Source organism: Sturnus vulgaris, chromosome 20, assembly GCF_052056855.1.
Source record: "Sturnus vulgaris isolate bStuVul1 chromosome 20, bStuVul1.hap1, whole genome shotgun sequence".
Classification (NCBI taxonomy): Eukaryota; Metazoa; Chordata; class Aves; order Passeriformes; family Sturnidae; genus Sturnus; species Sturnus vulgaris.
Window position 1 is genome coordinate 4,119,516 of NC_142262.1, and position 20,766 is coordinate 4,140,281.

At 43.8% G+C, this 20,766-nt stretch overlaps 1 protein-coding gene across 5 annotated transcripts in view; it reads right to left on the reverse strand.

The window, feature by feature from the left end:
• Window positions 1–1,575: 1,575 nt before the first annotated feature.
• RAB11FIP4 (RAB11 family interacting protein 4) overlaps window positions 1,576–20,766 on the reverse strand; it is a 110,449-nt gene continuing 91,258 nt past the window's right edge. For 3 of the 5 annotated variants that reach the window (XM_014878152.2, XM_088176455.1, XM_014878156.2), the window contains 12 exons: window positions 16,036–16,259; window positions 12,577–12,768; window positions 10,934–11,068; window positions 9,492–9,527; window positions 8,470–8,569; window positions 7,939–8,042; window positions 7,276–7,416; window positions 6,661–6,742; window positions 6,262–6,399; window positions 5,648–5,806; window positions 5,185–5,328; window positions 1,576–3,380 (listed from right to left, as the gene is read on the reverse strand). In XM_014878152.2, the coding sequence (XP_014733638.1) occupies window positions 3,264–3,380; window positions 5,185–5,328; window positions 5,648–5,806; window positions 6,262–6,399; window positions 6,661–6,742; window positions 7,276–7,416; window positions 7,939–8,042; window positions 8,470–8,569; window positions 9,492–9,527; window positions 10,934–11,068; window positions 12,577–12,768; window positions 16,036–16,259 (1,572 nt within the window). In that variant the 3' untranslated portion in view covers window positions 1,576–3,263. The remainder of the gene's footprint in view (window positions 3,381–5,184; window positions 5,329–5,647; window positions 5,807–6,261; window positions 6,400–6,660; window positions 6,743–7,275; window positions 7,417–7,938; window positions 8,043–8,469; window positions 8,570–9,491; window positions 9,528–10,933; window positions 11,069–12,576; window positions 12,769–16,035; window positions 16,260–20,766) is intronic. The other 2 variants (XM_014878153.2, XM_088176456.1) reach the window with 1 other exon arrangement.

A 20,766-nucleotide genomic window follows, 5' to 3' on the forward strand; every position in this document is an offset into this window, starting at 1 on the left:
CAAAATCAGTGTCTCCCTGTGTCTGTCTGACACTAGATCAAAACGTGCACTCTCTGCAACACTGATATCAGATTACTCTTCTCCCTGCCCCAGTGAGCCATCAAGTGATCCTTTATTACCAAATTACCTGCATGTCATAAAACACGATGACTTCTTTTCTGGAATAAAAAGGTTCTCCAGGGCTTGAGTTGCAAGATGAGTTGGTCTAATATCTGTAGTTACTCAGTCTGACAATGCAATTGCTAATTAGTATTTTTAGAGGTGGATACCTTAGAGGAAAATGTATCTGCCAGTGAAATGCCTTTCCCACCTCCAACTCCCATTATTTATTTAGAAACATAGCAAGTATCTGGATATGATTTCCACAGTAACAGATGGCAGTACCACACCAAGGGCCCCACAGAAACAGGAGGATACCTCCTTTACACAATAAAACACAGCTACAAACACCACCAACATGATGGTAAGACATCTCTTCAAATGCAAACACTGGAGCAAGGAAGAGCTTCTAAATACACAGCTGGGTACAAAGCTAAACAAGACATCCTGCAAGTTTTAAGAAATTTCCATTGCTGGATACCCTTGGTTAAAATATTCCTTTTGGGATATCAGCCAGATTCAGTGACTATTTGTCACTCCTAATGACTATTCACCTCCTACATATAATTATCTGCACAAAAACTTGGCTATCACTATAGTCATGTCTTCTGTTCAAGTCCACGGGCTTTGCTTTCAGTGAAACAGTCCTCAACATTTGCTGATGCTCCACCCTAATGGGAATGGGCTCCAGTTCATTGAAATTTTGAAGCCGAGTCCAGTTTACTTAAAAATAATTAGGGGAAAACATTCAGTCACCAGCCTAAGCTGCAACAGCTTCACTCTTACTGAAATCCACTGCCTGAGAGCAGGACAGCAGTGCAACTTCCCAAACACAGCCAGCTCCAGAAGCAGAGCTGCTGGGCCACAGCAGGTTTGCAACATCCCCCTGACAGTGTGAAGAGTTCTCTGTGGCCTACAAAAACAGTGAAGTCCCTGGCAATACCCACAGACAGATACAGGCAGAGGGAAATGCCATCACCAAAGTGCAAGTGAGGAGTCCTGCAGGCAGGAAGCACCAAGCTGGCTGAACTGTTTCTCTCCCACCTTCTGGGTGGCACATCCATAAGCAGCAGCAGGTGGGAAAGGTGGATATATGGGGTTTCCATAGGGTTCCACTACTTCTACACAAACAAAAGCTGCTGCAGAGTTACATCTTACACCATTCCCAGGTGGCAAAGGAGTGGTCTTTAAATCCTTTCCTCCACATTACCCCGGAGCCTCAGGAACCCAGCCCTGTGACATCACAGTTTGAACCAGACTGTCCCATTTCTCCCAGAGCACTTTGTGCACTGGGGTGTTGTGTCCCTCAGTCATTCCCCTGGTCCCTCTCTCTTTCCACTTACTTTACACCTGCCTATGCAGATACATAGAAACAAACTGTTTTGTATTTTCTTGCCTTCAAGAAAGTCAGATTTCAGTACGTCCCCTGCTTCCCATCACTCCAGTAACACATCACTGAAGGCAAGAGCACAGAGATTGCAGAAAAATATATATATATATTTACATCCATAACTGAATACAGTTTTATGTATTCAAATTCAGAAAAAATGCACCACATATACACACCAAGATACATCAAGAGAATACTAGGGGCAAGACACTGCCAACAGCAAGAAATACACAGAAAAGCACAGTCATTGCTACTGTAACATTCTTCTGGGGAGTGTACTCAATAGAGGAAACATCTCTATGCACTGGGGAAAGCCAGATACTCCAGCTGATTTTTCCGTGCCAGTTGGTGTGAATCAAAAGTGTGAAACTTTTACTTTTAAAAAAGTGCATGGAATAAAATTTGTTTTTAGCATTCAACTACCCAAACAATTCCGTAAGCTCTTTATATAAGCTACATTATGAATTAAAAACATCCTAGCCCTACAGTATAGATCCAGCTCTGGAGAACACAGGCACATGTTGAAGTCATCCCTATTTAAGGCAGCATTTAAGCATACGCTCAACTTTAAAGCTTAATGTTCCATCCCACTGATGCCCACGAGCAGATGCAGCACCTGCACAACTGCTCATCCGAATTGGGATGTGTTCCCTACTCAGAGCTTTAGATATGCATGTGTGTGCTCAGTCTGGACTGGCAACTCCTGCAAGATGAAGCTCTTTTTCTTTTTCCTGCCCTATAGGTAAAAGCCACTCTGTATCAGACTGTCCTCCACTGCTGTGCCAGGAACCAGCCGTTCCTCTGCACAGCCTGCCCAAAAAATGCCATTCTCAAAGGAGTGCAGCTGTCTGGGGTGGGAAAGCAACTCAGCACATCATGCTGAGGGCTGATCCTCCTCCTCCCCCTGAAGTGAGATATTTCATGCAAATTTCTTGTAAGAACTGGAATGTGTTCCTTCAGTTAACTCTTTAAAATCAGGGTGAGGGGAAGGGGCAGAATCCCAAAATTTATCTTAATGGCCCAAGATATACCCCTGAAAATAGGGGAACAGATTTGAAAAGCTCTTTGCCTCAATGCTACAGGGATCTGGCATAAAAACACACATGCACACATACTAGAGAGCAGGCTCAGAGCATCCCAAAGCAGGCCCCAAAGTGATCTTACATCAAAAACACTTTGTGCTGACAGTGGCAAACAAGTGGATGGTGACTTTTCATAAATAGCAAAAGTTTTGCAGTATCTTCCTTTTCTTCCCATTTACTTTGTGTCTTTTCCCAAAGTTTGTTTTTTGTTGTGGTTTGTTTTTTTTAAATCAAATAGGAAATTACACAGTCAGCACCAGTCAGGAACTGAACCTGGGTATGTCAATTGGTTTGTGGTACCCAAATTCCTGGAAGAACGAAGAAAAAAATTCTTGCTCCGTAAGACAGGGCCACATCCATATGTTTCCATTGTCTTTTTTTTACCTTTACAACTAGAGGTAGAGTCATTTTGTCCAGTATCTAAAACAACATGATCCAGTTATATTGTTATTACATTAATATACAGTATCCATCTCATCACAGGTATTGAAAGTGCATGGAAAAAGTCTAACCAAGCCAATTCAATGACAAATAACAGTGTACCAAACATCATAGAAACACCCGCGCACCCACACTCACACCTAGTGTGTATATGTATTTATAGATTCATTTACAGTATCAGAGTGCTGCTTAGATCCAGTGGCATGTGCAGAAATATCAGGCAGTTGCTGCTTTTCCTTCTCATATTCTCTTCAATTCTTTATTTCCAAGATAGATGGATTGTGGTCCAGGATTGCCAAAATGATCTTGTCCATATACTGTCGCAATCTGTAATTTATCTCTTCCTGTTCTTTGAGGGCTTCCATGAGCTAAAACACAACATTTCCAAGTTATTCCTGAAATATTCTCAGTATTTTATGTAACAGCCTAAAATTGAGACAGGTGAGAGACCAGTGACTCCTCAGGATCACCAATTCCTTTTGGGACAGGTTTTCTAAATCAACCTCCTCCCTGTATCTGTATTAGAAACAATTCTGTATATTACAGATCTCTGCTACCAAAGAAGGTGGTGAACAGTCATCTGCAAGGATCTTCTGGCAGGTCATTTGAAACAAGGTCCCCATCTAACATGCCAATCTATTCTGCTTCCATACCATGGATCAATTGCTTCATCTCAGAACAAGAGCTTCATATTTGATTTTTTTTCATAACTACTGAAATCTAAAGGTGTTTGCATGAAAGGCTGCTGAACAGAAAAAGTATTTCAGTGTTTTGGACCAGCAAAAATATGTGCTTCCTCTGGATCATGAGCATACTCTCTCTCAAAAAAAAAAAAAAAACCTAAGCAACCACTACATACTCTACAAGAATAACCCACTTGCTATTCAATGTTCTGTATTAAATACATGTGTTTCACCAGATTTTTGGGCTGTAAAAAGCCCTTCGACCTCCTCAAAAATAAAGACTGCTTTGTTTTTTATCTCTGAATGTTTAGTGCCAAACTGACAAAACTGCCAAGGCATGTCAGAGCCCCAGATCCTCCTAAAGCTCATGTTATTTGCCTGTCCATTTTCATAAGACTTCACAAAAGTCCCACTCTGAATCTGCAGATTCTTACCTTTGTTCTGATCATACAGGAAAAATGGCACAATGGGAATGGTTTGTGCAGGTTTGTGAGGTTTTGCTGAGTCTGGGCCACAGCTTTCAGGCACTTTCCTCCTTTGAAGGAGAGTGCTGGATATTCCTTGCATGAGCCAGAGCCATGAGATTGAGAGGGACAAAGTCAGATTTTTCTTGACAATACCAAAAGCCAGTTTGCTTTTACCTAATTAGGGATCAACAAGTAAACAGCCTTTCTTCACAGTGCTCTGGTTCAGCAAGAAATTAAGTTCTCAAGAATATAATCAAGGGCCTCCACTTCAAGGGCCTGCCCAGGAGCTAAGGCTGACAGGTCAGTCCAGTACAGACTGGGTAAAAAGGACTTTTCTGTCTCACAACTTTTTTTGATGAAGAAATGGGAAGTTCTGTCTGTAAGAGATAGAGCATCAAGGACAAACAATTCTTTTGATCTCCTTCACCATTAACCTGTCTTCTTCTCTGGCATCTCTCATGTATCCACTGCCCTGATCTCACAATCTGTCCTGGAGCTCAGAGGAAGCTACACCAGCTCAGCTCACATACAAATGGGTCTCCCAGAATATCTTTCAGAGCATTACCAAGTTATTATTTGCACACAAGTTACTTTCTCCAAGAATTCAGCTCTGCTACAGGTAATATATAGCTCAAATATATGTCTAAGTGAGAGCTTGTTACTGAAGTAACTTAGAACTAAACCTAGAACAGAAAGTAAAAATTAAAGTTACTAGCAATGGCCATTTTTGTATGAAATTAATGTCCTACTCTCACATTACTCTGCAAGATACAAGATGTTAGAACTGTGAAACAGTTCACTGAGATTCTAGTAATTCCAATTTTTTTGGAAAAAAATGGGAGAGTTATAAGGATACTAAAACAATGTTAGATTTAAGGCAATCTTCTAACATCCTTGAACTCCTGGCAAAGCAGAATTTTCTGTTGTTCATTTGTCAACTTCAGATAGTACAACCTTGACAGTTAATTACATTGAAAATTGCATATTCTTGGATGTAGTACCTGATTAGAAAAGCACATTACCTCATCTCTCGATGCAGAATCGATTTCAGCAGCCAGTGACTGGGCTTTTGTTTGCGTTGCAAAGAGGTTTTTAGCTTCATAAAGACTGAGGCTTAGAATCTGTCCATTAAGATCATCATTTTGGTCACGAAGTTTCTGATTCTCCTATTAAAGGATGAAAAGACATTGCTTTTTGAGTTCTTCCTACATGGTTTCATTAAAAAAAAAATTAACATCACAGGCAGCTTGGATGACATACAGCAAGGCTGCAGCTGGCAGCAACTCTTACCTCCAGCAACAAGACTGAGTTTTCCTGGGGCATAATTTACATTATCAGTGCAATGAAGTCCTGCACACATGCAACGAGGCTCTTGTGCTTGTGTGAGAAGGGAGGGACAAAATCTGAAGGCAGAGTGCTTGGGATTGCGTTTTTCAAGGTATTCCTGAACATGTGATATGGATTGAGAGGCCCTTCCCTGCTCACCTGCTTCAGCCGTTTTATTTCATGCTCCATTTCCACCTCTCTGGTTTTGGCATTGAATTCACTCAGGCTGGAGGAAGAGCTTCTCCCACGTCCAGGACGTTCACATTCCAGCTTGTACAGCTGCAGGTGCTCCAGCTCCTTCCGCAGGTCTTCGATGAGCTGTGGGCAGCAAACAGGTCCTGTCTGTGCAGCCCTCCCTGCAGACAGCCCTCTCTGTGCTCAGGAAAAACTCCCTGAGCGTGGCTGAGTCCTACAACACAACCTCTTCCTCCTTTGCAAGCACAGGTCCCCTAAACTGCCCCAGAGCTGGCAAAGGCTGTGACTGCTAAGCTTCATGCACAAGAAGCGTAACTTCCCTTGCAAACAGAGTATAGGAAACCTTAGGGCACAGAGTTCTCAAAGAGCTGATCCTTTGGGTCAGGGATTGGCACTCACTAAGTATTCCTGCAGCATTCATTGCTCTGTGGGTGCCCTTCCCACAGAAACACAACCCAGCAATAGCTTCACTGGATGTGGTGTTTTCAGTGTCCATCCTGTTTGCCCATTCTTTCCCAGAGGGTTTCCATGCAGGTGGTATATGACTGCCTGGTCTTACATCCCCCCTCCACACTCACCTCTTGTGTGGCTTCCCTCTCCTTGTTGAATTCCAGCCTGTTCTGCCGCAGCTTGTCCATCATCCTCTTGTACAAATCCATCTCATCCTTCAGTCTCAGACTCGTGTCTTCCAGCCTGTCTGACATGCGCTGCCTCTCCTGGAACGAACGGGGAACTTCAGACCAGGCTGGCAAGAGCAGGACACACCCTCAGCTTCTCAACGTAAGCCTACAAGCACAGCTGGCCATAAACTGGCTTGTGTCTCGGGACAGTCCTGCCTCTAAAGGTGACCAATGTTCCAATTCCAGTGATAATCTTGTATAGGGAAGGAAAATTTCAGGAGCTGGGCCAAGCACTGTAAGAGTTTGCTCTTATATAAATTGCTGTTAAATTGCTCAAGGACTCAGAAGTTTTGTTACCTCATCCAATCTCTCTGTTTGGGATTTCAGCCGTGTGACCGTGCTTTTCAGATCACCATTTTCTTCTTCCAGTTGCTGAACCCTGTGTTAATAATAAAAATCTTACAGCAAATACCTCTTCAAGAATGCAGACATGCAAAACAGTGTGCTCTAAAAAGGTATCTCACTTGCACTTGACAGAAAGATCAAATAGGGAAAATCTTTCTAATCATAGCACTTTTTAACATAAGGTTTTGCTTGTTTGTTTTTAGGGCCCAAAATGCTACACTGACCCTCAGATACTTGTGCTCCTAACAAGAGGCAGCTGAAAAAAAAAAAAGTGGAAAAACCAAACACAGGCAACAAATGTTTGCTAGAACTGGTCACGATTCCCTCCTTGAATCCATGCCAAATATCCAGCTAAGCTGTCTACATGGGCCACGTGGATTAAAGCATTAATGTAAAGCATCCTCCAAGCTTTTGGGCATTAGGCATGTGACTGCAGAGCTACTCTACAGAGCTGCCAACCTGCCACCATCTGTGCACTGTCTGCTAGTGAACAGCCTCCATTTACAAGCAAAGTAAAAGCAAAAAGATCTTCTGTCCTGTTCAGGGTGGCACCAAGATGTTTGTTACCTTGTATTGAGCAGTTCAATTTCAGTGCCTTTCTCTTTTTCATACTTGCTGTAAGCTTCTCTATGTCTCTTTATCTCTTCTTCCAGAGTCTGTTCTGCTGATGTTTCTTGGTCTTTCAATAGTTCCTCTAGCTCATGAACTCTAAGGAAATCAGATCTCATTTCAGTAAACAGCTTCAGAAGCAAATTCATTGCCTCTTTCTTGCCTACACCTTTGTTTCATTTTAATTTGCCATTTCTCTTGGCATTTAACCTCTCCCAGTATTTCTCATATTTACTAATAAACACAGAATTAAGTAGTATCAGTTTATCTATTATTCTTTCAGTCTCGTACGCTGGGACTAAGATCCAGCCTTCTGCTCTTGCTACATGCAAGTTAAAAAAAAACCCAGCCTCCCAGGGCAACGTCTCTCACAGGAGAAGAGTTTTCTCTGTAGAAGTCAGTAACATCTGTCAGAAACACTTGTCTGGAGGCCTCTTCTTGCTGAAAATTCAGCAAGGCAGCTCTATTCCACATGGACTTCTCAGATGAAGCCTTATTTCATCTTTCAGTATTAAGGAAGAAGACTTGGTCATACCCTACAGGTAGAAATATTCCTTCCCCACAGCTGTGTCCTAGCTGTGCTCTGACATGTTGAAGAGAGCTGGCTCTGTGCTTTGTTACCTGTGAACCAGCTGTGTGTTCTCTTGTTTCAGTTTGCTCTTCACGTCACCATTTGTCAGGCTATCGTTCTCCAGTTCTGTCACCTTCTTCTCTAGGTATGTTACCTGGAAGGAGAAGTGGAAAAAACTGAGTTTGAATTTCTCTTCAAACACCCCTTCACTGCTCCTAACTACTTATTAGGAACGTAATTAGGCATTTAGTTACTCTACTACTTTGAAAGGGGGCATATTTCTCTGCAAAGCCAGCAGCAAAATTAAGCTCCACAATTCTGGGTTCCTCAGACCCTCCATGTTCCTTGAAGGTGATCACTGCAAATACACCATAAAGAAGTCCTAACACAATGCCTTGATTTGTGCTTGCTCAGTTCTTGCATTACTGCCAAGCAAAGTTGTAATAGTAATGGAACATCAAGGACATTTTGAATAAGCTACTTCAGATCATGGTTAATTCTGAGCAAGACCTTCATTCCCTATGCAGGGCTCCAGAAGGGTTTGGTTGGGTACATTACTCACAGGGCACAGAGATTCTCACCTTTTCAGTGATATCATTATCACAGGAGTCTATACTGTCTCTGAACAAGTCTTCTGTGCTGCCATTACTGCTGCTGAAGTTACTGTTGTGGAAGAGTTGTCTGAAAGATCAGAAGGATAATTACTCAGCTTGATGAGGAGGCAGGACAAGGAGTCTGGCTTCAGACTTTGAACATCCGATGGTAAAATCTGTGCAATCATTTCAGTGATAATTAGAACTGTTTAAGCCCAAGTCTTACAAGAGACTGGAAGCTAAATGAAGTCATACTGAATACAGTCAATGACATTAGCTCGATGGAGTGAGTTCTTTGTTGCTTTTGATAGGATCTGCCACCAGCATTAACATAGTTTAAAAAATACTTAAGTCTTATTCACACTATGCATTGAATAGTATTTGTATTAGTACAAATTTAAAATAAGGTCGCCACTGCACATTGGTTGGTACAATTAAGCTAGAAAAATTCATATAGTAAGAACTTAAAAAAAAAAACCAACCAAAAAACAGAAAAAAAGAAATCTCAAGCAGTTCCCACTGCAGAACAGTGTCAGAACATGTAACACTGGAGATTATCTAAAATGTCCTGGACCCTTACAGCCCTCCCCAGCCCAGGGCTGGGTCACTCAGTCAAAGGAAGATGACAATTCTCTATGTCCTTTTTAAAGGGGTGCTCTTGCTTTCCTTCACATTTTGGCAACAGCAGCAAGGCCCACATTATGAGGGTTAAAGAAGCAGTAGCTGGACTGATGGAATAGCAGTACAAAGAAAATATATCTGGTAGACAAGGAAGTAAAAAACTACATTTTTAACAGAGCTCTTTCCAGTTCAGGGGCCTGCTCCAAGAGTAGCAGGGGCTTCTATATTCTGCAACATTCATACCTAAACACAGGCCCCTTCCCTTAAAAACTTATCTTGGTACATTTTAGTTCTCCTAAAATTATTCCTACTTTCGTCTCCCACTTCTGACTTATGGAATTCTTATGGCTGACTCCACAAATACTCATAGAAAACCTGCAGACTCTTACCTTCCAAAAGCTGTGCTTGATATTTTCCTGTTAGGGCTACATGGATACAGAAAGAATGATATAGGAATTAAACACTTATTTGATTAAATTTTAATTGCACAATGAAATATAATAGACTTTTTTAGCCATGTCAGAAGATGATTCTATGAACAATATTCTTTAATAACTGAATCAAAAGCTGAAATTACTAAGAACACAAAGATGAATGAAGTCACAAATTACTGTGATCATTAGTAAGTCAATTTGCAAATATTGTTACATGTAGCAGAGATCTGTCAGTGTAAATCAGAGCGAAAACTAACATTAGAAATACCACAAAGGGACACCAAGTTAGTGATGGACATTTATTCTGGATTTCCATTTTTCAGATGATTTTATGAATAGTTAGTTTATCCTTCCCCATAATGCTTCCCAGTTGATCACAGGAACTGAGGTTTTTCCATTTTTACAGCTCCCTTGTGCAGCCAGGGACTGGGGCTATCTGAATGAAGACCCCTTGCTGCAGACAGCAGCACTGGGACCAGATCAAAATACCCTGCTGCATCTCTTGGTAAGAGGATGTCACACAGCTGTGTGTGCACAGACACAGCTCTCAGTCAGGCATATCCAGCCTCCCTCAAAATTCCCAAAGCCCTGGCTGGTCATGGGCTGGATGTTGGCAGACTCCTTGCTATGGCAGGAACGTTTTTCATGACAAGTTCTACCCTGCTGTGCATCACGAGAAGCAGCAGTGCAGTGTGCTCCATCCCAGGGATGACGCCAGCAGGCAGGACTCACATCCAGTTTCTAGGGGGAGCTAAAATCCCACCAAATAATTCCCTTCAGAACTCTAGGTGATTGTTAAAAGCACTAAGTGCTCAGCACAGCTTAGGAGTGATGGAGTGGCAGAGAAAGAAACGTAAGGAAAAAGCTGAAATTGCAAAGAACTCCAAAAGTAACTTCTACCATAGGATTCATCATTTTTCCAAGTTCCCTTGACATTACAAAAAGATCCCACAGAAGCCAAGTACCTCTGCTGACCAGTAGCTTTAGGAGAGGTGTGTGTAAGGTTATGTGCATTAACCAAGGCTCTGGAGATCCCTCCTTCCCACCTGGAGAAAGCAGTAGCTAATTGTAGATCTGCACTAAGCAGCACAGCAGATCCCACTTCCTGGGAAAAATTCCTTGAAATATCACTCTCACTCTGTAATCAAAGAGCTCATTGGTTAAAATATTTGAGTTTAGTAATGATGTCTGCACCTTAAATCAGAAAAATATTTAACAGCTGATGAAGGACTGAACTGTGGTTTGGGCTACATATCCAAATCTAAATTTCTCACTATTTTGTAAGAACAATACATGTGTAAGACGGAATGGGAATGGGCTCGCTCTCCCTCTCCTCCTGCTATTAGCCAGTCCCACGTCAAGGGGCATTGCCAAAAGCAGTGCAATAGGCTGCTTACCTGTTTGCTTTCAAGTTTTTCAGCCTGGCTTCCAAATCGTTGAGGAGATTTATCTTTTTGCAGCACTGTGAGCAGTAAACATCCAGTAACTCGCTGTTATAAACGTGTCTCATTTTTCGGGGGGTTTGGCCAGCACTGTTTGCAGGAAAGGAGAGATGTTACTGGCTGTAGTAACCAAACCACAACAGGTTTTCCTCGTGACTGTGTGTCTGTGTGTCAGAATCACAGATGAGGGACTTGAACAATCTCTAACCACAGCTCATCTACGTTAGAGCTGGTGATGGCCAGTGCTACTCTTAGGGCAAGTCCACCTGTCTGAGGCCTTCCAGAGGACGTGGATGTTTCTGGGTGGCACTGGAAAGAATCAGTTTGGGTGACCAGAAGAACAGCAGGAGGTACATGGGGTCCACTGTGATGCACATAGCAAAGGAGCTAAAGGAGTATAGTCAGCCTCAGCAATGTCCCCCTCTCATCTTGCCCATCTTCCCACTGGAGCCTGGCATGCAACCTGAAGAGTCCTCTCTCCAAGAGAAATGCAGGAAGATGAAAAACTGAGTGGTCTGGTAAGAAATCACATGAACCCCCTCAGATGGTGGGATGAAAGGAACCCTGGAATGAGGAGGAAGGGAGAAGTGGACACAGGTCTATAGAGGAGATAACAGTACCTCTTGGCATGATCAAGAGAAAAAAAACTCGAAAGAGAGCAATCATGGCATGATGCACACTAAGCCCCAGGAATGAGAATGAAAGTGCTGCATAAACCTGAGGAAAGAGGGGATGAAAGACATGAGCCATCATCATGAAGAGGCAGTGGAGAGGGGTCTGGATCTGCATGCAGGAGAGGTGGGCAGGCTGGATTGCAGAAATGCTGGAAACAGAGGGGAGCACCTGGGGGTCGCATGCAGAACAGAGAGATGCAGTGAGCTTGTCCTGTGTTAGCAATGAAGACAAGACCTCTGTGTGCTATTGATCCAAGCAGACTAATCCTAAGAATCTTCATGCTCAGCTCTTCCCAACCCTGCTCACCCATTCCCTTGCTTGGGGGAAGGACTGTAAATTCCAGACCTGCCTTGGCCACAGGACGTAAGAGCTGCAGAGGCTGAGGATACATGCAGGAGGCAAGTGCACTGCTGTGGCATTTCTAGCTCCTAACAGACAGCAGCTGCTTGCTTATGTTTCCCAAGACACTCCAAGTCAACAGGATGCTTGTTTCAAATAACCCCTTGAATACATTGCAGCAGTTCCCCTCACAGATTAGTGCTAAGGATCTGTAGTACAACCCTAAACAGAAACGGCTCTCTTTTAAGTCTTCTCTACATCAGGGTGGGTACATAATGCTAAGCTGGCTTCTTTTACAGCAGATCCCTTCCAATACTAGCCCTGAATTGTGGAATTATTGTCTGTAGTAGAAAGAAATCTCTACAAGCAAAATAGGCCAGTTATTTCAACAGAACCCAACACAGGTTATCAGAAACAACACATTTGCTATAGCTCTTATTATTCAATGCAGTCTGTCAATCAGAGGTAGGAAATGAACTGGTAACATTTTGCTTTTAAGGTGAGTCTATCTAACCAGTGTAAACTCTGCTATGGTCAGAGAAGAATAAAAATGAAAATTTGTTTGTTAATGAATAAGGAGCAACCTGGAAGATACAGATGAGCCAAGGTCAGAGTAGGCGTTGGTTCTGGTCTCATCATCAGGGCATGGGCTACTGGGAGTAAAATCCACATCATCTCCTTCCCCATAGTCTTCAAACTGTTCTTCATTACTGATCAGGGAGGCGGTGGAATAAGTGGAGAGGTCAGATGCTGCAGAAGGGTTGTGAGGACTTGACCTGAAACAAGAGGTCAAAACATCTCGAAGGCCGACTCTGATAGTACCTCACACCTCATATGGAACCCTTCACCTTCACAGGCTGTCCCCTCTTTGAAGCTGTAACTCACCTTTGTGCTAAACCCCTAAAGTGCCAGATGTAGCTGATGTGCAGCTGACAGAGTGCCTTGGGACAAGAGGCACCTGTGTAACAAGTTTGGATCAACACAAACCATTTTGCTTTTAAAGAGCACACTCTGATGATCCTCAGCCACCACTTCCATGTGAAATCACATGGGAATTTCTGCTCTGAATGCAGGAACCATGCAGACAGCTCTGAAATGCATGGGATAGTGAGAGGAACACGTGTAAGACAGAGGCTGTCACTCTATTCCACAATCAGAGAGTTTCCCAGTAATCGATACACCCTCTGCCACACCCCAGGAATTCCAGCCACTCTCCTCTGTGTGGTCAGAAAGAAACCTCAGCTCACCACTTACCAGAGAGTCACTAAAGCTACTCATGTGACTAATAGAGGTTGGGTTCCTGCCCTTCCTTCCATCAGGATAAATTCTGTCTTTCAGAGGAGATATAGACCACAAGAAAAGGCTGTCTAACTACCAGGAAAGTACCTAAAATGATGTTAAATGGGTAGGCAATGGCAAGACCCTGTGACTTCAGAGAAAGAGGGCACACAGGTAAACAGATCAGCAGAATCAGGCACCACAGGAAAGCAGCTGGCAGAGCAGTTTTGAGCACATCAAAGCTAATAAAACAGAGCAAGGAGGATGCAGAAGGTGCACAGGGGTCACCTGCCCAGAGTCCAGACTGCCCTGTGCAGTGCACCTGCAGAGTGCACGTGTTTTACACAGGTTTGCTCAGCTCCCACCTTGGTGAGGCATTCAAACAGACAAGCCAATAATTTCACAAAGAAGTTCTTACAAACAAACTTCTCCCTATGGAAAATACACCTGGGAGACCTGAAATAGATGCTTCAATTGTGAGGCCCTGGCATTGTCCAACTGTTCCCTCTACAGCAGAATCCAAGGCCTCTGCAGTACAGACCAGGCACTAATGAAATCTGCTGGCACTTTATGCAGATTGGGTTAAGTTTTTCTCTCCCTCTGCTTCAGTGCACAGTGTTTGTATCTCCAGCTCCATCAGCTGAGCCACAGGACAGTAGCTCCCAGATGACATTGTTCTCCAGCAAATCAACAATATTTCCTCTTAAATTTCTTCTGAGTCTACCTTAAGCTTCTCAACCTCTCTACAGGGAAAGTCCTCTTCCTGTAATACTCCACTTGTGAGCTGTAAACAAGAGATACACCAGTGTTCCTTTGGTGGATGGTACAAGCATCATTTGCATATCCCTTCCCTCCAAAAGCAATTAGTTGCAGAGGAAGCCTGCCAACATTTCAGATGTATGCTCTTTTGTTTCCCCTGTTTTGATGAGATCCATTTATAACCTGCAACTCATTTATCTAATTCACATTAACAGAAATTAGGGCAAGTCAAGCCAGGCACACTATTGAAGGATGAAGATAGGAATACTCATTTAAGAATCAGATCCAACTTAGATCTAACAAGGCTCCTTTGCTGAGGGATTAGTGAGAAGCTCAACATATCACAGTAACATTTATTCATAAAGTGCTGCTGTGTCATGGACATACTCTGTATTGGGAAGTTTTTGGGAAATTGTACAATAAATCCTGCTGTTTGTATCTCACCTGCAGCTACACCAAGTCAGTTTGGGAAGAAGCTCCTTGTAACATTTCCACCAAATTTAGAGGCCTAGGAATCACAGGGTCATTTGCAAAGGAGTTGTTAAAAGCAACTGATTTTCCTCATTCTAACACTTTCTGAAGGGAACTTTCAAGTGTTTGGTGCTTTTTTGTTTGTCTGGGGTTTTTGTTTGTTTTTGAAGGTAATCTTCTTCAGAGCAGGATTCCAGAGGGCTGACACACCTGATACACAACCCATCTGCTTCTTCAGCAAGCAGCAAAGTTAATCTCTCTATTGCCCAAAGTAAATAGCTCTATTGCCTCTTGTAATACAAAAGCATGAAGCTTCTCATGCCTTTTCCCCAAAGATTTACCGAAGTTGAAGTCTCAGAGGATAAATCGAGGTCTATCAGGAGTAGCACAGTAGCTCTTGGTAGTTCCTGCCTGCCCTAGAAGGAGGGTACAGGAGGCACAATGCCTTGCCCACCCCCTTACAAGAGCACAACTAGCACAGGGAAGAAAAACATTTCAAACACAGCATGGGAAAAAGTCAGTCACCACAAGGATGGGGCTTTGGAGAACTGGGAATGGCAAGCAAAGGAGACAAGTTTGATGAAGAGCTGATGGAAACTGTAATTATCTTTATAAAGTCTCTGAGGTTGCTTGGGCAAATGGGAAAAGGCAAGAACTCAGCTAGCTGAGAAATTCAGGAGGAGGGCAGGAATGAGGCAGCACAGGGAGCATCCAAAGAGGCCCAGGAGAGAGAAGAAAGGCTGCCTTAGCAACGACAAAGCTCAAGAGGCACAAATCAAGATGACAGGCCAAAAATAGGGAAGACAAGGCAGTGGCTTGCAAAGCAAGCCCAGCTGAGCTCTGTCCTGTGGTAACTGCATTAATTCAGTTCAAAGCAGGATTAAACCAAATCAGGTCCTTTTTCCCCCACAGTCATCTTTAACCAATACTCCCAGGTACACACCTGGGAAGAGTTAAGTTAGGGTTACAGAGACACTGGTGTTAACAGCAAACTATGGTTACACACGCACATGCCAGGACTCCCCATGTTACACACAATTTACTGTTGCACAATAAAGGTTATGGAAAATTAGAAACACAAAGAATTAACTTGGTACATGAAGTTGCAAAGCGAATCAGCAGAGCCCATAGCATCAGGTAACCAGATGTACAAAAGACCACAGCAGCATTCCCCATATGAACTGCTTTGCAGGAAATATTGTTTTAATTCCAGCATATAAAGCTTATGGCAACAAAGAAGAACCTACGTTTTGGGGGATGCTAATGCAGTAATCTGTTCTGGAGAGATCCAAGGCTTTCACTTCAACACACAACACGCAGTCCTGTGAGTGCTCACAGAACGTGCCAGAAGGAGCCAGGACTGAGACTATCTAAGCCACTTAGAGGACCTGGACTTCCATCCCCCTTATGCTGTAAATGGATGTTAAATTTCTAAACCCATCAGCCTCCCTCAGTAAGGATTAGCCACATAAAGGCTCCTTCCTCCCTGCCCACGCCTTGGAGCAGAGCTGCCACGGAACAAAGGCACCACTCACTTGTCACCGGGCAGGAAGAGGCCACCGAGCACCCCGTCCTTGTCCTCGCTCCGACAGACGTCCGAGGCCTCGGAGCTCTGGGCACTCTCGATGGCACTGTCCATGTCACACTCATGGTGAACCTCCTGCTGTGCCAGAGTCATCGCGTCCTCATCGGGAAACAGCTCCGACTCGCTGTAGGCGCTCTCGCTGTCCAAGTAGGCACAGTCCTGGATTTCACTGCCCTGGGACAAGGAAAACCCGGAGTCAGTTCAGATCATGGCTCAAGGCAGCTCAGCACACACAGGAGAAGCAAAAAGACTCTCTGGATGCCCTGGTAAGCAAGAGTGATACTGAATAAAAGCCATGAAACAAAAAGCTGACCTGTTTTACAAAGCCAGATCCTGCAACCCAATAAAGTAGCCTGTACCTTCCAGAAGGGCTCAAGCACTTCACAGGAGAGAAAGACACAACACCCAGCTATAAAACGCAGTCAGTTTTACCCTAATTCACTAATAAAATGCACTTGAAGTAACAAATAGAAGTTTAGTAACAAAATTAGGCATCTTTTGAGAGATGATAATATGTTAGCCACCAAGAGTTAGTCCTCTGATTAATATTACAGATGAAACAAAAGCAAAACAGATAAGCCTAACTGTCTTCGAGGATGGACAAAAAAATGTAAGGTGCAAAAAGAATTGGCAGGCGTTAGATTGTTTAGGGTAAGTCTTGGTGATAATCAAAGATATATGAGAGAAGGAAAAAAAAGGCAAAATAATTTCTTCCTGCTTCCTGGAACCACATGTCTTGATTAAGTATCAACTAAAATAAGACATTCTCATTACTGCAACTCTTTGCTCTTGCTGTTTGCCCTCTCCCTCTCCTATGAATACTAAGAATAGCCAAAATCTGGGTTCTATTTGCTTGTCCCTGAGGCACAAATAAAAATTCCTAATTGAAAAAATAAGAGCTAGGATTTTAATCTATCTCTTTGATAAGCAGCAACACAATACTGCTTTGACAATTCCCATCCAGCATGACACAAACAACTCAGAGCTACAGAGCAAGTCCTGACTCGGAGCTCCACTCCAAAGCTCATCTGGAAGCTCCACAGGCAGCCTGACCACTGAGCTACTGCTAGCAAGTGAAGTTTTTAAAGATCAGTTCATTGGCACAAGGAATGCAGCATTTAATTGTGGGATATACCTCATGTTCAGGCACAATTGTCATCCCACCCAGGAATCCCAAGGCACTGGCACTATCACCAGCATTCCCTGCCCTGCTGGCGAGCACATTTGCTGGGACACTGGCCCAGTGGCAGCCCTTGCCACAGCTCAGCTCCAAGTCCACCCCACAGCTTCTGAACGCTCTTCTGCTGGAGCCAAGGAGGCTCAAACCTCCCCTCCTCCCTTTTGCAGGAGCACTGATGTTCTGTGCTGATGGCACAAATTGTCTTTTCCACTTCAACAGGAAAGGAGTAAGTCAGAAGCTGCAGCTTTCCAAGATTTGCAGAAATTCCTATTAGAAATGCAGGTCTCACCATCCACCTTTCTCCTGAAATACCAATTTATATAAGTGTGAAATCTCCTAGCATATGGAGGCTGAAGAAATTCCAAACAACCCCACCTGCTCGAACCTCATTAACTAATGAATACCCCAGCAGGAAAAAGGACAGCACTGCCTGCTGTGTTTGAAACTCCAGGTACACACTCACAGCAGACACTTGGATGCTTTTCTAGCTGAGCTTTCAACAGGCCTTCCAGATTAACAAACCAGTTATTTCAAAAAGTCTTTTCTTGCTTTTTTGTGTCAGGTTCATTATGCCCGAAAGTCTCCTGAGGTATTGCTTCAAGACATGTCCCAAAGGATTTATCCTTTGTCTATGCCATGTAGTACTTTTTGAAGCCACGCTGCCTCATGCAATCAAATTTACAGCTCTGAGCCACAGCCCCTCATCCCCAGCGAGCTGTGGTTTGGCAGGTCAGACACCAGCCCTGGAACCTGCCACACCTTAACCCCGAGTTCTTCAGCACATCTGAGTTCACCTTGCACCCTCCCAGAGCAAGCAGGGACACTGCCACTGTTGCTCTTTGCAAAGCACCTTGAGACCTACAAATAACACGAGCAGTAAGTCCTTTTTAGTAGGTGTTGAAAAAGCAAAGATTGCTAAGAGCAATTACAATGTTTCAGAAGTACCCAGAAGTGTTTATTTATCTAACATTTTCGCGAAGTTTCCTCCCCCACGCTGAACCCTACAGGCGCAGACATTATTTTCTGAACAAGTTTAATGCAAAAAAGCCTGACTGCTATTATGGAATTGCACCAGCTGGTAAAAGTCTGATCCAGGAGGGAAAGGGACGGGCAAGGAATACACAGTAGATCCCTGAAGCTCCCAATTAGCACGGCTTTTTCAGAGTCTTGGAGAAGTCTCTGCTTAAGCAAGTTTTTATAGCAGGAAAATCTCTCTGGTATTAAACAAATTAACACAAGAAAGTAAAGGTCAAGAAGATCACTGAAGACTCCCTTTTTGCTCCCTGTAGGTAGCACCACACATTTGCTTTTTCCAGTAATAGCAGCTGAGGTGCTCTCTGAAGAGTCCATTAGCGATTAAATGTGCAGTGTCACCTCCATGGGCTGAAGGCTCACTTCTCCTGCCTGTCACTTTCTGGCAACCTTCACACATTTACTTGGATGGGACAGCTGATCTACACCGAGAGCACACACTTCACTGTCCCCAGCCTGCTCAGTGCCAGGGATTCTTTTCCAAAGTGCAATTCCTCTATTCCTGCACTTTAAAGCCCCCTGGAAGAAAAAGAAGGAGCAGCGGAAGGAGAAGAAGAGGGGAAGAAAAGGGAAAAGAAGGAAAATAAATTAGTTTTGGAGACAATGATCCATCATAAGCCTCAGCACCTGCTTTACAACTTCTGAACTGCCTCACTGCAAGACCTGGAACTCCTGGAAGCAGGTGCTCCCACCCATCCTGGAGCAGTGGGGAGCTCAGGACTGATGGGCACTGGATAAACGGAGACCAGGGGCCGGCCAGCCGAGCTGCCCCTCTGCTGCTCCCCCACAGATGCCACATCCCAGCTTGCCAAGGCCCCTCTTCACAAACCTGGCCCGACCCCACTGAATGCAAACTAAGTGGATATTTAGGAAATACATCTCAGCTGCTCTCCTGAGCACCTAAATCACACACTGGAAACCTCAGCCCTTTCAAAGGCAGCAGCACCACAAATAACCGTGCCAGGAGCAGGAGGGCTCAGCTCCAGTAGCTGTCAATTCATGCTTTTAAGTGCTCAGTGTCCACCTCCAGTGGGTGCTAACACAATTTCAGGTGATGTACAGCAGCCAGGACCGTGCTCCAGCCTTCATGCCTGCTCCCTGTGGGTAGGAACTACAGGCTCCACCACGGAGCTTAGGGATGTGGAATCCTGGCACCCTGCTAATGCAATATTCCTGGCACATGGGGAACCCCCCGTGCAGATCCTGTAAAGCATGGAACTCGGGTAACACCACTCGGGTGTCTCTTCAGCTCCCTGGGTGAAATCAGCCTCCAGTGCAACTGGCACCATCACACATTTCATTAAAACTTTTCCTTCTGTGGCCTAAATAACCAGTAGGAGAACACAGACAAAGCATCTTTAAAACAACTAATACAGGTTAAGTAAACTATTACAAGACAACAGAATTGGGGCACTTGTCTTGTAAACAATACACAGGTATCCACACCTTACTGAGTAAAGTGGAAGTTATTTTGAAGCTGTAATTCTTCAGTGATCGTGGTTTCTCATGGAACTATACTTGCAATTATGACTTCTGGCACAAGATGCTTACAAACCACACCTAAGGAAATTAAAATGGAAAAAAAAAGGCTGATTGCACACATTAGCCTCTCAAATTATTCCTTCATAGTTTAGATATCTACAGTATTTCATGTACCAAATTAGAGGCTGGCAAGTACAAGTGTTATTCAGGTAGCTTTATGAGAGCTAACTTGAGTAGAGTTTAAGTTTAAAGATGAATAGACACTTCTAGCCTGAGTCATTTGTTTCCAGTGCACATGTCATTAGCAGAAACCAGCAAGAGAATGAGGTTCTGACGACTTGACTATGAATCACTGGGGTTGTCATTCTCCTAGGCAGCTCCCTTCTTTGTTGGCTGAGTCAAAAGAGATAAAGCTGCTGCTTATGATCTTGGAAGATTCTCATAAAAAGAAAACCCAACCCTGAACGTTAAAATACCACCAACACAACATAGCTGCGGGTAGCTTTAAAGCCCTAAGTGGTTTGCACTTTATCTAATCGGATGCTCAAGATAACTCCAAGTGCTTCACAGGCAGCCGGCCAGACACTTGTATAGCAACTGTTGAATATTCAGCAACAGTTTGCTCTATAGAAGCACCTGCTGCCCGCAGATCCAAGGACACTTCACAGAAACTAATGAATTCTCTTCCTCGAAAGAAGCATTGTGTGGCTGCATTGAAGGCAGATGAGTAAGCCCAGCCTGCCTTTGCAACAACCACCCCAAACAGAAGCAGGAGCCAGAAGACAGCGATTCCCATGGATTCCTTCTGATCCTTGTGGGGCAGGAAAGCAGCGTCAGCATTAGGTGGGTATGGGAATAGAGCTCTGCCTTGCCCTGCAGTGACCTGACTGGGCTTTCCCAGGTTGGAAGCAATCTCCAAAATATGCATATAAAGCAGCTGAAAGCTAGAAACTTGGCTGACAGACAGGCTACATGACATGCCTACAT